This window comes from Hippoglossus hippoglossus, chromosome 11, assembly GCF_009819705.1.
Source record: "Hippoglossus hippoglossus isolate fHipHip1 chromosome 11, fHipHip1.pri, whole genome shotgun sequence".
NCBI lineage: Eukaryota > Metazoa > Chordata > Actinopteri > Pleuronectiformes > Pleuronectidae > Hippoglossus > Hippoglossus hippoglossus.
Window position 1 is genome coordinate 4366530 of NC_047161.1, and position 14554 is coordinate 4381083.

A 14554-nucleotide genomic window follows, 5' to 3' on the forward strand; every position below is an offset into this window, starting at 1 on the left:
TGCCAGTGAGGCAATGAACACATCATTGTGTAGTTGTGTGTGAGGCAAACACAGGATGGATTTTTTTTTTTTATAAATCAAGTTGTCTACAGTTACAGGTTGTTACCCACAATGCAACGCTAACAGGCGACGTCATATCTGCAGCTCTTGCAGCGGGACGGCTACAGGATTTGACGTGGTGTGATATTTCTCCAAACTGGTTACTGACTGCTTTTGTGATTGTCAATCTCAGATCAAAGGGCACGGCAGTTGAGTGTGTGTGTTCCAGTGTGTGTCTTCTGCTGTGTGTGTGTGTGTGTGTGTGTGTGTGTGTGTGTGTGTGTGTGTGTGTGTGTGTGTGTGTGTGTGTGTGTGTGTGTGTGTGTGTGTGGTACAGGGAGGTTACATCAGACAGATTTAACAAGTGTGCACTGTCTCTATCCTTCCTGCCCTCATCTCCCTGACATGTCGACGCTGAAGGCAGAAATAAAAAACCTCAACCTCCCCCTTCTCCCCCCCACTCACACACACACACTTCTCCATCCTCCCCTCCCTCTCTCCTCCAACAACATCCCCATTCAAGTGCACCAGCTCCAGGCGCCGTCCCCTCCCTCCCTCTCCCTGCCTCTCCATCGTATCAGTAGCCTAAGCACATAAAAAATACATCAAACACAGCCGTCCGCCCGAGGCCTCGTCACACGCAAAATCATCTCTCTCTCCATCTCTCTCTCTCTCTGTGAAAAAGACAAAAAAAATAAAAAAACAAGTTACAAAAGACAACTACAGAGGACAGTGATAGGGGGGGGGGAGAGAGAATGAACTCGCAGGACTGAGGGTCATCTGTGAGGCCTCCTGAGGGAAGGCAGATTATTGTGGGCTAATGTTGACACCAACACACACACATGAAAAGAGTAAAAAAAAAAAAAAAAAAGGAGCATGACTTACCTTGTGCATAATAAGACCTTGTCTGAATTGCACACAGCCTCCAGCACCGTGACCCATTTCCCTCAGTTCAGCTCCACATCCGCTGCAGCACCAGTCTTGGCTGTGACAGTGGCCGAGGGCGGCCGGCGGCCCCCGTGGGCTCCTCTGTCAGATCCTTGGTGCCGAGATGCACGGAGACTGCAGAGAGAGAGAGAAGCCTGCCGGACCCCGAGCTCACAGCCAGCGCTCTTACAAAATCAGCCAAATCAGCCAAGACGTGCTAAATTGAACCACTAATCCAGCGCTGGGGTCGCTTTTATTTTAGGGCCTAGATGTGAGCAGACACACACATACAGTGCGTACGTCACGAAACACAGGCGAGCACACCCCTGGGTGCTGCAGCTCATGTATCTCTTCAATTATTCCACCCTCAGCCTCCTCTCCGTCTCGTAATCTGAATAAAGCCAGATCTGTGTCCTCTAGATATTTAGAAGCCGCGGCCTCGATGCCAAAACATGTAACCTTCCTCCTCTTTCAAGTGCGGGGTGAATTAAGGGGGCTGGTGGTTGTGCGTCGACCTCGTAATTTCCTCTTGGAGGTTAAACAAAGTTGTGAAATTCAGTTTGGAAGAAGTGGGGATGATGCCGAGGAAGAGAGAAAGAACAATTATGCCAAAGCTTTATTGCTCTCCAACTTGCAAAGACGTTATTCCTATTAAATTCCAATTAGAGCTGATCTCTTGTCTTGACCCTGCAAACAGAGCCTCAGGATCAGAAAATCAAGTCTCCATCTCGGTTAATTGCGTCGTAATGGTGCAAAAGTAATGATAGATGCAGCTCCACAACAAAATCTCTCAAATCTTGCTGGTGCAAAGCATCACGGTGCTTTTGAATTCATGGGAATCTTCCCTCTCTGGCAAACAAACAAAACAATACACCTCTCTGACAAAGGTAAAAAACGTAATCGCTGCTGTAACAACACCAGGATTAAGCCCCGTCCGCCTGCAGGTACGACAGCTCGCTACAGGCAGGGCCCAGCGTGGGGTTCATTCCAGACCCTCCTGGCGTTGGCCCCTAATGATGTGTAATGGGGCCTCCTGCGCCCGCTCCTAACCCCGGGACCTCGCCTTAATCACCGCGGCCACTAATGAGATGGAGAGACACAGACTCGTTAGAAGAAACTCCCTTTAATGCCGGCCTATTAATAGCTGCTCGCCAAATCATTAGTCCCTAAACTGCAATTATTCCTCAAACCTGCGAGAAAAAGTGAAAACGAGGAGTCGTCAAGTGTAGAGAGAGGAACGCTTAGTCTTTAATTCAACACCTGCCTCTGAGGTGGGATCTGTGTCAGTGGATTTCATTGTTTGCTACTTTTTAACCAGGTATAGATGTGAAACTAAATTCTGTGTGTTTTGATGTCTGCATGTCTTTTGAACTGGTTTCCAGCAGCCACGGTTGTTTGTGGTTACTGGGATTATCGAAGAAGACACTCAACAATTTACTGACTGGTATTTTTAAGATGAGACACAGTTCATTCTTGAGGCCTGACAACTACAAGCTGTGTGTTTAAGGGGTTTGTTTTCCTTCTCTTTGTGAATAATATTTCTAAATCTCAAGAGGCAACAAGTAACTGGAGATAATGTTTCCAATGGTTTATTAAAAATGAAAAAATATATATTGTAGATTTTACACATTGACCCTTTGTCAACAGTGTTTTCTCACAACAGCCTCCGCGTCTACTTATAGGTCCAGATCCCCAAATGCTTTAAAGTCTATTAATAAAGTTGTGTTATAATATTCACGCCTCTTTATCAGATTTGACACACTGAACTGCGTCTGATGCATCGACACCATGTGATTTCCCAATTTAATCCTCAGTCATAAGCGGACTCCGTAACTCAAGCTTTTTCAAACAGCCTCCTTCAATGTGCTTTACGTAAATAAACTTGTAGCTCTGGTGAAATCGTTGGAAATTCCTTCTTAAAAGTAATAAATTAAAGTGCGTTGGTTTAAAAAGACGTTAAAGGTTATTCAACAACTAAATAAATATTTAGCTCTTTGACATTAAAACTTGTTTCTTAGACAAAACCATGCAATTTGATTCGCCCTCATTTCAAGGATACATTAAAATTTAGAGCCACACTAACTTTTACTGTGCAACAGCGCCCTCTGCAGCTACATGTTGATAAATTCAGTTGGGCTCTGTCTTCCAGCGATGAAGTTGTGTTAATGAACTCACTGAGTTGTGGATATTACCCATGTTCCCCGGCTCCCTAAACCAGAACTCCATTTTGAATAGTTCATATTCACAGTCAGCTCCACACTTCTCAGAGGAGGTCGTACCTGGAACTCAAACTCACATAGAACAAGGAGAGAGGTTCAGGGTGAGGCGTGGGAAAGAAGGAGGAAACATTCTCCTTGTTACAAGTCACCGAACCATCAAACTCCTTTAGAAGCTGATAACATGACCCCTGGTAACATCCAGTCACATAGAGGCAACACAGCAATGTCTTAAAATACACCTTTTATTTACACTGTAAAACAAATACATACAAAATCATCATACAAAAGTAAAAACATCCCTATTTATTAAAAAACTAATCAATCCTATTTACACGATAAAAAACCCATTTTAAAATGAACAAACGTTAAGCAGCCCAGATCAAGTGGATGAGATGTGACGGACGAATGGTGCTGATGGCGTTACGCATTTAATTTATTAATATTCAGCTCACCAAGCAAAACTCATAGAGGATCCCTCACTGCTGGTCTTTCGTTTGCCATCTTGAAGCAATGTAAACACACACATGACCGTCTACATCTGTGTAGCTTCAGACACACAGATGTGAAGATGTCTGATGCCTCCGCCCGTCCTCAGCCATAATCTCGCCACATCCTTCGTTGGCTGTGGAAACACTGGACGTGGCTGGTAAAGTTCTGGTTCTTACCAATAATAATAATAATAATAATAATAATAATAATAATAAGAATAATAATCATCATCATCATCAGTCACACTTGGTGTTCTTGCAAACTCAGTGGTCCAGGTAGGTGAAGATGCTCCTCTGGGGGCCTTTCGTCTGTCCCGCAGGTTTGTTCTCTCTGCAGATCCGTTTTGCTGCCGGGTTCGTCGCCTCCGCCTGCCCCCTCTTCTTCATCGCCTGAAGACCAAACACATGCAGTTCAGGCACTGAGACTCTCATTCAAAACACTGACTGTGTGCATGCTGGGATTTGAACATTAAAACACAAACACTAAGAGGAGTGGTGGGCTTTGGCTCCACCTAGTGTCGCATTGAGCAAACGTCAGGAACAATGAATTCAAGCGTCACATTCACGTGACGATCACACAAGGATCTGAGCTTTGGAAAGTATTTTGTTTTTGTGCTTATTTTAGAACAGGAACATCTTACGGAGGAGACACGACCCGACAGCATCGGAAAATCAACGGGACAAACGCCAAGTAGTTGAATAAAACAATGAATATTTGACTAAAATTCCACGATACTCTTGATAAAATTGATTTAGATGTTTCATTTGAAGTTTCCTGATCCATTGAACTTAGGCAAGAAGTTTCAAACTGAATTTGAGGTTTATGTGTCCCCCCCCCAAACTCTTATAAACACAACCTGGAGCAGCCTCCCTCTGTTAGTTATCGATTAGTGCAAACTGTTTCCTGTGCTTCAGCTTTTCGCCCACTCACCTGTTTCTGAGGGACATTCGAGTTCTTGTTGTCCTTCTCAGGAGAGAGCGTCTGAAACAGAAAGCCACGGGTGTTCCTGGGCGCCAGCGGATTCCCCTCCGAGATCGAGGCCAGTTTCTGGAGGACGGAGTGAGGCTGACTCAGAAGTGAGCCTCTCTTTACCTGGAAGAAAATCAATAAAACATAAATCTTACATGGGACAGATCACAGAGATTCAGTGAGGAACTTGTTAAATAACACAGAAGGACGATCTCACCCCCTCATGCTGCATAATTTCACGAAGGTTTGTTTTTCGTAACATAAAGTACAGAACAGAAAATCGAATGTTCTACTCCAGCAGCCACAATATTCTGACTTTCAAACAGACCTGTCAATTTACGGAATCAGATTCGACACAATGTGAAACGATAAATCAAATCTAACATCTCTTGTGAAAAGATCGTCACAGAACCACGAGATTTCCTCCCAGAATAAAACCCAGAGAAACGGCTTCAGGCGACAAGTGATGATCTAACGCTATTTTTATAAAGTCAGATGCTCAAGTTACACAAGAGCTACCTTCCTAACTCCAGGCCGTGTGCAACTGGACCCAAAAGGAAAGTTAAATGATGGAATGAGAAATTCCTCATACGTAGAAGTACAGATATTATAACAACCAATAAACTCCAGTGACGTACCTGCAGAGCCTGTGAGGGTCTCTGGAAGGGATTGAGAGCTGCAGGGGTCGTCTTCTTCTCAGGCTGAGGGGCCACAGGGGGCTCTGGTTTCAAAAATGGAAAAGTAAATTCGTGAAATAATCCATGAACCCTTGAACTTAACCGTCTCACATTATTATGATAAACAGTAATTAAAACACAATTAAAAAAAATGAAAAATGTCAATTTACACGATTTGAAACGAAATTTGTTTTGAAAGGTGCTGCTACATGTTTTTGTAATTTAAAAAAGGTGTTTCTAAATCTCATAAAACATTCTGGTGTCGATTTATCATGTATATGTTCTAAAATATGAAGCTACCAAAATATAAAACTCATGAATATGATATGTAACCACCAGGTTTTATCTATATTTATTTTATTGTATCAAACAGACCTTTTCTCTGCAGGGTCTTGGCCGTCAGTTTCTTGGCCACCTTCATAAAATGACTGTCTTCGTCTCCGATCCTTTCATCGTCTGCGTCTGCATCCACATCGTCCCCTTTCTTGGCTTTTTGTTCGGACTATGAGAAAAAAGACACAGAGAAAGGATTAAAGATGATGAAATAACAACACGATCCCTTGAGCTCATACTGAAAATGAATGTTTTTTAATTAATGGTTCCTCATGTATCTGTGAAGACTCTTCATACATGAAAACCTTGTGACCTACTTGTTCTCTGAGCCACTGTTCTCTCTCCAGTCTCTCTTTCCTCCTTTGGACCTCACTTGGGTCGATGTCTTCATCTTCGTCCTCCTCGCCCTCGCCCTCTGCTCCCATGCTGTCCAGGTTGAAACCATCATCTGGAGGAAAGATTCAAAAGGAAATTGTGAGTAAGACGCTTTAGTTAATTTGTGGGATCTGCAATCAACCCTAACCCCTGCAAAACTTCAACAGTCATTATAAAACTTTATATAGCCAAGAATCTCTGGTGTTCCTGCCCAACAACTGTCACGAATCCAATATAATTCAAAATGAATCACCCGGACATGGTTTTCAATCACCCTGGAAACTCACCGATGTTTTTCCAGCGGAAGCGTCGAGCTCGTCCCGGACCATCGGAGTGCAGGTCGCCGTCAGCCAGGTAGCGCTCCTGGTAGAGCCGCAGACGGCGCTTGTCATCGTCCATTATCTGCTTCCTTTAAGAACAACAAAACATAACTTTTAAACTGAGATGAAAGTTTTAAAGTAATCCACCTTGCATTATGACTACGGGCTTCTTTTAAAAAAGGCTTCCTCCTTCTTTAAGAAGAAAACGGGGACAGGCTTATCGGCTTATCCCCACCGGCTTCCTCTGTTCTTGCATTAATGCATATTTACCAAAAGAAACATAATTTCAACCATGAAAGATATAATTACCACAGTTTATCCCATTACACAGAAATAAGTTGACAAACATGGTGTAAAAGCAGCTGTTACTCACATGTGGATCTTGTTGACCTGGTCCTGCAGCTCTTCATCAGACGGAAGGTCCTCGAGAAGCGCCTCTTCCTCGTATTCGCTGCCTCGGTCACCGTCTTCGTCATCGCTACCCGCGTCGCTGCCCGACAGCTCGGCCTCTGATTCCAGGTAGTCGTTCATACGCCTGTGAACGACATGCAAAGGGCGTTTGTGGATTATTAGAATTATAGCAGTGTTGATTCTTTTTTACAACCAAACTTTATTCTACCATGTCACATTAAAAAGGTGCAATTCACATGAAGTTAGATTTGAATCTTACATTTTCTTCCTCTTCTTGACCCGGTTGGGTGCAAACACACCCTGCATCTCTTCCTCTTCTACATCGTTGTAACCTTCCTCTTCGGCAACATCATCTTTCTCTTCTCCTCCGTCCTCATTCTCCTATAAAGCCATATTTCTTGTCATTTGCAATTTATATATATCACACATCAATTTAAGTAAAGGTTTGTTCCTAAATCATAACAAGGACATGGATGAAGTTTGTGTTTTCAGACTTTTCTTACCTGTTCACTTTCTACATCTGAGAGAAGCCGGAATTCACAGTCCTCGTCTTCTTCCTCCTCCTCCTGATCCTGCTGCTCTTCCTCCTTTTCACTATATATAGAGAAATAACTATGAGAATCTTGCATTACTTTGATATCTCCTCATAATATTCTTCTATCAAAAGGACTGAAGGTATGAATAAAAAAGGAACATAAGGAAAGCAGAAATTGTAAAGAATCATAAAAGATAAGAAACTTTTACAGGAAGATAATATGTCATAAAACACGACAGACAATAAACTACTAAGTGATGATATAATATCGGGTTTGTATTCTGTACCTGTCTTTTGCTGGTGAAGTCAAGTGAGCACAACCTGAAATTGTTGGCAAAGAGAAATGTAAATATTGTGTCACTGGAAGGAAAAAACAACTTAAAAACAGACGATCTCAACATTTTAAAACCAAATATAAAGAAATGTGGATCAACTAAACACTTAAGTCTTAAGGGACATTAAGAACATAATAGAAATTCTAGCATGTTGAAATGTTTCCACTCTTAACCACCAGGCAGAAAAATAGATTTAGTACAATTGAGTAAACATTTAAATAAAAAATGTGACAAAGGGCCACACACACACTCGTTTACCTGGACTAGGGAATTTTCCAGAGCACAGCCCCAGGAGCTGGTCCATGGTGTTGTCAGATTCTTCATCCCGTCCTCGCTCATTATTCTTGTCTCTTTCCATCTGCCTCTCTGTTCCCGTCTGTGTTGGTGGAAACGCTCCTGAACACAACCCAAGCAGCTCGTCCTCCTGTGTTGATCCGAGGCCTCCGTCCCGACCGGAGCCTCCTTTTGCCGTTGCAAAAACCCCCGAGCAAAACCCTAACAGCTCCCCCATGTTGGCATCCATTGCGTTTTCATCCATACTACCAAGGATCAACTGTCTCTTGTGGGAGCGAGGGGCACCGGGGCGAGGCCCCACGTTGAGGAAGCCGTCTGCGTCAAGCAACTGGGAGTGACCATCGTCCTCCAAGGAGAAGCGGCCTTGGGAGTCTCCTCCCAGGCCGGTGACAGAAGCTGCTCCACCCATGGGCCCCGAGTCGGTACCTGGGGATGGAGGGGCATAGAGGTCTTGGGAGTCCTCGACCGGGAGGCAGAGAGAGGGCTCAGAGAGTTTGCCAGAACTCTGAGGATGGAGAGAAAACACAAATTAAACCACAATTTCAGGCAAACAACATGGTATGAATCTTTTCTTTGTTCTTCTTTCCTTTAAGGTTGTTTTTTATCCATTTATATTTGATGTAATCCGGCTCATCTCACCTACTATTTAGATGAGGGATCTTACGCTTTCTACCTCACGTGCACAGAGTCCTTTTAAATGTTAGTATATCTGAATATTTGTCTATGTATACATGTCCAACTGTTTTTATTACCTTAGAAGCAGAGCCGAGGAAGCTGGGCCTGAAGAGGCAGGGGGAAGGGGAGCGGAAAATGGAGGGGACACATCTTCCTGTGGAGCGCTGATAATTGACCGGCTGGTAAGAGGTGATCATCGAGCCTGCGAGTTCAAAGCTGCTGTTGTGGCTGTTGTCCTTCACCAGTGACAGAGAGTCATCATCTTCTGGAGAAAGAGGATAAGTGTCAATAGTCATTCATTGTCAGTAATAACTAGAAATTAGTTTGTTTTGAGTGAATAAACGAACTGAACAGGGGTCCCTCGCTCTACTCACCCATCTTATTACCGCTGTCCTGTCCAGAGGGACCAGACTGTCTGAGACCATCACTAAAATGGAAAACAAGAAAAATTAAGCTTTGCCAACAACAGTAATGACAGCACATTCACTATTTATGATTTAATCTAAGGCTGTTCTATCATTCATTTGTAGGGTGCATGCTCTACAGTCACTTATCAAGTCAGACACACACACACACACAGACTCCAGACGCACTTACCCAGTGCGAGAGCAGGAGTTGCCGGGGAACAGCATGAGTGTTCCATCTGTGTGAACAAGGTCAGGAGTCCGTGAGGGCCGAGTCAGTGCCACAGGAGAAGAGCTCCTGATACTCTGAGCTACACTGCCTTCCTCCTCGTCCTTCTCCTCTTCCTCCCCATCGTCCCCTCCCAGTAAGTCCTCCACGCCCTGTAAGAAGAGAAGATCAGGCTTGACGTGAGCACAACGAGATAAAAGCACAAATGTGTATCACGTAATTTGTTTCAGAACAGCAACAAAAGAAAATGATTGTTACCTCTTCGTCTGACTCATCTGTCAGCTCTTCCTCCTCCTCTTCCTCTCCACACTCCTCATTGTCAAGGCGATTCAGCTCGGCCTTGCGTGCCCTCTCCTCTTTTCTCCGCTGGGCCATGGCGAGTTGCAGACGCTGCTTCAGGGTCAGCAGCTTCTCCCCTAAGCAAAAGACCCAAGCTTGAACAAACCCGCGTGTGTACGAGTTCAAGTCCTCTCGTGCTTCATATACATTAGGACCAGTTTAAACTCTGGCCTCTACGTGCATGTCACACATCGATCCTCACCAGGTTTGGTGGGCACTGGTTCGTCTGCTCCCTCCTTTACAGTGACAGCGAGCGACTCTGTGTGCAACTCCTCCTGCCCAGACGGGGTGCTGTCTTTGCGGATGATGTTGAGTTGCATGGTGCGCTCCCCTTGGGGCCTAACAGGAGGCTGGACATGACGAAGGTAACGCTCCTTAAGGGCCACCACACCTGATTGAAGAAGAGGGGGGAACACCGGGGATCATTTAGACTTGACACATTCTCGTTCTACATCTCTCGACATACAAAAAGAACCATGACTCACCGGGGTTGAGCTGTGGAGCCTCAAGCTCAATAAAGGCTCCATCATCTGGACACAGTTTAGCAATAGGTGGGGGGTCCAGTCCCAGCTCCTTCAGTCTGGCAAATTTGTCCTTCTTGGGCTTAGTGTGTTGTTGCATTAAAGGTTCCTGTGCAGCTGAATTAGAACTCCCGGCTACAGGTACAACCCCAGTTACAGGCTGTACTTGCAGGGTTTCAGAGTCAGGCACTACTGCAGTCTGGCTTTGATCTGTGGGTACAGCAGCGGTTTCTTCCCCCGAGTCAGAAACAGATTTCTCTACTCCGTCTGCCGATTCCTGCAGACTCTCCGAGAGGTAAAGCATCGGGCCAGATTCCTGGTTGGAGTCGAGGCTTGCGGTTGCTTCTCCGGCCTGGCTGTGGCTCTCCCGCTGCGGGGACGAGGTGGCGTCGGGATGAGACACGGGCTGGATCTGAGTGCATGAGTGGTCCAGAGAAGGAGAAGAGTCCTGCTCGGCGGATGATTGCTGGGGGTTGATTGGTGGATTTACAGGGGGTGCAGGAGGAGCTGGTGGCGTCTCCGACATCATGACGGAATACTTTGTAGATCTGAAAAGAATGGGATTATAATTAACTTGTGACTGTTGACAGAATTTGTGGTACTTTGTTGCTTGTGTGGTTAGTTGCTGCCCTGGCATGTGTGTGTTATCTATTATGTTGGTCTTTACTTCAGCAACGCCATGGCAGGACCCTCTGGCCTGGCTTTCTTCTTGTAGAACTGGTCGATGGTCTTGGGCTGGGGGATGTGGTAGGGCAGGCCAGACATGGACTCTGCAAAGACACGAGGAACATGTCAAAGATCAGGATGCATCGAAGACAAAGAAATAGCTCAGTTAACACGTTGGCCACAGCAGATAAAGAGACAAAAGAAATGTTTCACTGACCCCTGACGAGCCTCTGAGTTTCACTGTGGAGTTGTTTCATGGCCTCTTTACTCGCCCGTGCAGCTTTTCTCTCCTGAGAACATCACACAAGTTGAATTATATATTTGTTGTATTTTTTTTTTTACAGCATTTAGACAAAGTTCACGCATTTTGCAAACACATACCACACGCTGAGGTTTCTCTGGTGCCTCTTCATCATCCCCTTCGTCTTCATTCAGGAGAGGCTCCTGCAGTAATAGTTAACACTGATCAATACACTTTAAATAAAATAAGTATTAAGTATGATACACTTTATGCATTTCATATATAAATACAATGGCTGTTGCAATTCAAAAGAAAACTAACACTTAATTAGGCCACGAGAAATAATGTTGATAACCTGATTGAACAATTCCAAAGCATCTTTGTTGTACCTTGTGTTTTTTCATCTTGTGTTTGACTGCGGCTCGGATGGCCTCCAGAGACTCTTCCTCCATCTCCTCATCATCATCCAGACCAGTGTCAAACAGGTCTGTGTCGCCCAGCAGACACCCGCTGTCATTCAGAGGCCGAGGGAGAGGTGCGTCCTGAGAAAATAGTTTAAATGGTCTTTAATCATACAATACAGGATTGATGATTTGGGTGTTTGGTGTTTAAATATGTAGAGAATATAAAGTGACATGTAGAGGAACATGTTTTTAAATACATAACACACTTATTCAAGGTTTATGAGCCGGCTGGACGAGAGTAGAAACCTTGAATATCTGACCCTGGGAACAAGAACCACAGAGAAAACACCAAGCTGCACTTACCTCATTCGTTTCAGAGAACCTCTCTTTCTTTTTTAGTTTTTCCACTGCTTTGCTTCGTTTCTCCTTTTTCTCCCGATGCCTCTGGCTCTTCTCCCTCTTCTGGGATTTTGCTTCCTTCTTCACCTCCTCCCGTCGCTCCTCCGTTCTTCCTTGCTCAGACTCGCTGTCTTCACTATCAACGGGTGCTCGGCTTATTCTCCTGCTCTTCTGTGCCACCTTTTCTCTCCTCTCATCAGTCTCCATGTCCTCGCCGCTGGAAGCAGACAACACCAGCGCTTCAGTCATGTGGACACTGCTCTCTGCAGCCGCCTCCTCCTCCTCGCTGTCACTGTCTCTGATGGCGTTACAATGAGGCTTCCTGTGAGCAGTGATGTCTTCTTCGTCATCAGAATCTGGAAGAAAGTTGACAATTTACAATAAGAGAAATATCACAAAGGTCACACTAAAACTATTTAAGACTTGATTGATATATCCTAAATAGATAGATATGTACGATATATACCGTAGGCCTTAACAAAACAAGGATACCAGATCTTTAATATGAAAGTACAGGCTCTCAAGTTCTTTACAATTTACAGGCTAATTTTCACATATTTTAAGAAAATGCAAAAGAATATCACAGGCAGATTTCTCTGTAGCTGAGTATTGCCAATCTTGAGATGACATTCAAATACTTTTGACATGTAGTTTTTGCCTGTTGACTAGGGGTCATATCTACTATATACCTAAACTGTGTTAAACAAATGCAACAACCCTTAATGGGTTTCTCAGTGACACAGCCAGGGCGGCTCTGCCCAGTCTCAGGTTAAATTGTCCTCTATTGTTGTTATTCTTCACCTGGAGGCTTCTCTCCATTGTTGATCGTCTCCTTGGCCATCTCCTCTGCCGGAGAGCCCACCCCGCTGTCTGAATCACTCTCTGCAGCTGTTCGGGCCACAGCTGGAAGCCCCACAGCCTGGGTACATAACACACAAACGTTATTCAACCAACATGCAATGGGGGTTTTTTTCTGTCACATGAGGGCATTGCAGTGTACTCATGTCTGGTTAGTGGGGAAAAAAAACATGGAGGCTCCCCTGTGACATCTATAATCTTCAATGGTGCACACTGCCTGGCTAAAATACAAAAACTAGTTTTCTTTTAGTGCAACATGTACTGAATATATACTGTATAATATATAAAGTAAGCCATGAGTATTAGTATGGGTTGAACTGCAAAAACAGTAGATTTCAACCATTCGTAGCAATGCAACTCGCTGCACACGTTGTCCTAAGATACCAAAGTATTACAAGTTCCTGTTATTATTAAAAAACAACAGGAGAGAAAAGGTCTATGTCTGTGTAAAGTTACCGTGAAACACGGAGGTCGCTTGTGTAGCTTTAAGCAGCTTAATGGATGTTAAACTACACAAATGGCGCCTCGGAACAAACCAAACAATAAGGCACCAGTTAGCAGGAGACACGGCTTCCTCCTTTCCCCGCTTGTTGTTGGCTAAACGTGCACATTTCACAGCTAACTGTGACTAATATCCGTGAATAGTCCCAGTGTAATTAGAGATAACACTTTAAGACTGAGTTAAAGTTAAAATGCCTGATAACCACACTTGTAATGGACGAGAACCAGGCCAACGCTGGCTAAACCCAACGCTGGCGAGCTAGCAAAGCGGCTACAGCTAACGTTAGCAGCATTTACTTGATTTGTGACAAACTCTTTATCTTCAACCCACGACTGATAACGACCCCCGACATGTGTACTAACGTGATAAATCCACGTTGGACACATGACCAGCGTGTATCTGAGTGTTTCCCTCACCTGCTGCTGAGAAACGACCGTGCTCATCTTTGTCCTGCGGCTAGTTTCACGCTCTCCAAATACAAGAAGCCGGAAGAGACAACGCGTCCACGGAGCTCGACACCAACAGCGGCCGTCGGGAGCGGGATGTCTGCGGGGGAAGAGGTTATTTCAGCGGCTTAACGCGCATTTAGAAAGTGTTTTTTCCCCGGAGCGGCTCCTCTTCCTCTTCCTCCCGCCTTCCACACAGACGAATTGAAAGTTTTGATCTTTCGCGCGTCGTGACAGCTGGTCCGCCGCGTTTCCGCCCCGAGGTGTCACTCTACGCGCTACCGCCTCCCCATTGGTCCGTTTGGGGGGAGATTTGTATCCGCCCAGTGTGACGACACCGCCGGTGAGGAGTTGGTTTTAGGCACCGGGGAACGCTCAGGCGGGCGGGACAGAAAGACAAAAAGAAAGAAAGAAAGAGAGAGATACAGGGGAAGAGAGAGAGAGAAAGAAAGAAAGAAAGAAAGAAAGACAGAGAGAGAGAAATAAATAATGACAGACAGAAAGAAAGAAAAAGAGAGAGAAAGAAAGACAGACAGACAGAGAGAAAGAAAGACAGAAAGACAGAAATACAGAGAGAGAGAGAGAGAGAGAGAGAGAGAGAAAGACAGAAAGACAGAAATACAGAGAGAGAGAGAGAGAGAGAGACAGAGAGAGAGAGAGAGAGAGAAAGAAAGACAGAAAGACAGAAATACAGAGAGAGAGAGAAATAAATAATGACAGCCAGAAAGAAAGAAAAAGAGAGAGAAAGAAAGACAGAAAGACAGAAATACAGAGAGAGAGAGAGAGAAAGAAAGAAAGACTCAAGTAAAGGACATATGCCTGAACAATCTACTTAAGTACATTAACAAAGTATTTGTACTTCGTACATTTGACTTCAGTATGAGTCGTTTTACTTTTAGTACATTAGGCAAGATAAGATAAGATAAGATAAGATAAGTTAAAATAAG

General features: G+C 44.5%; 1 protein-coding gene across 5 annotated transcripts; it reads right to left on the bottom strand.

Annotated features, from left to right (window-relative positions):
- Nucleotides 1-3418: 3418 nt before the first annotated feature.
- On the bottom strand, nucleotides 3419-13950 carry LOC117770361 (claspin). Of its 5 annotated transcripts, none has more exons than XM_034599725.1 (25): nucleotides 13578-13950; nucleotides 12603-12720; nucleotides 11766-12157; nucleotides 11388-11540; nucleotides 11139-11201; nucleotides 10975-11047; nucleotides 10759-10861; nucleotides 10056-10639; nucleotides 9773-9961; nucleotides 9490-9647; nucleotides 9196-9383; nucleotides 8973-9025; nucleotides 8676-8863; nucleotides 7888-8428; nucleotides 7582-7615; nucleotides 7263-7353; nucleotides 7019-7140; nucleotides 6722-6883; nucleotides 6316-6437; nucleotides 5971-6101; nucleotides 5696-5822; nucleotides 5282-5364; nucleotides 4605-4766; nucleotides 3912-4063; nucleotides 3419-3878 (listed from the first exon to the last, which is right to left on the bottom strand). In XM_034599725.1, the coding sequence occupies exons 1-24, from the start codon at nucleotides 13602-13604 to the stop codon at nucleotides 3938-3940; spliced, it is 3990 nt and encodes a 1329-aa protein (XP_034455616.1). In that variant the 5' UTR covers nucleotides 13605-13950; the 3' UTR covers nucleotides 3419-3878; nucleotides 3912-3937. The 5 variants fall into 5 exon arrangements, with proteins under 5 accessions (XP_034455616.1, XP_034455615.1, XP_034455611.1 ...); XM_034599724.1 differs by having other exon boundaries at nucleotides 3419-3881; XM_034599720.1 differs by having other exon boundaries at nucleotides 3419-3869; nucleotides 3909-4063.
- Between the last annotated feature and the right edge of the window lie 604 nt (nucleotides 13951-14554).

Excerpts from the sequence above, each read along its gene's own strand:
- LOC117770361 (XM_034599725.1), bottom strand. The coding sequence starts at position 13,604 with ATGAGCACGGTCGTTTCTCAGCAGCAG. Across the intron at positions 10,640-10,758 it reads CCTGCCATGGCGTTGCTGAA|ATCTACAAAGTATTCCGTCA; the intron begins GTAAAGACCAAC and ends CATTCTTTTCAG. Across the intron at positions 6,884-7,018 it reads GTCAAGAAGAGGAAGAAAAT|GCGTATGAACGACTACCTGG; the intron begins GTAAGATTCAAA and ends TGTCGTTCACAG.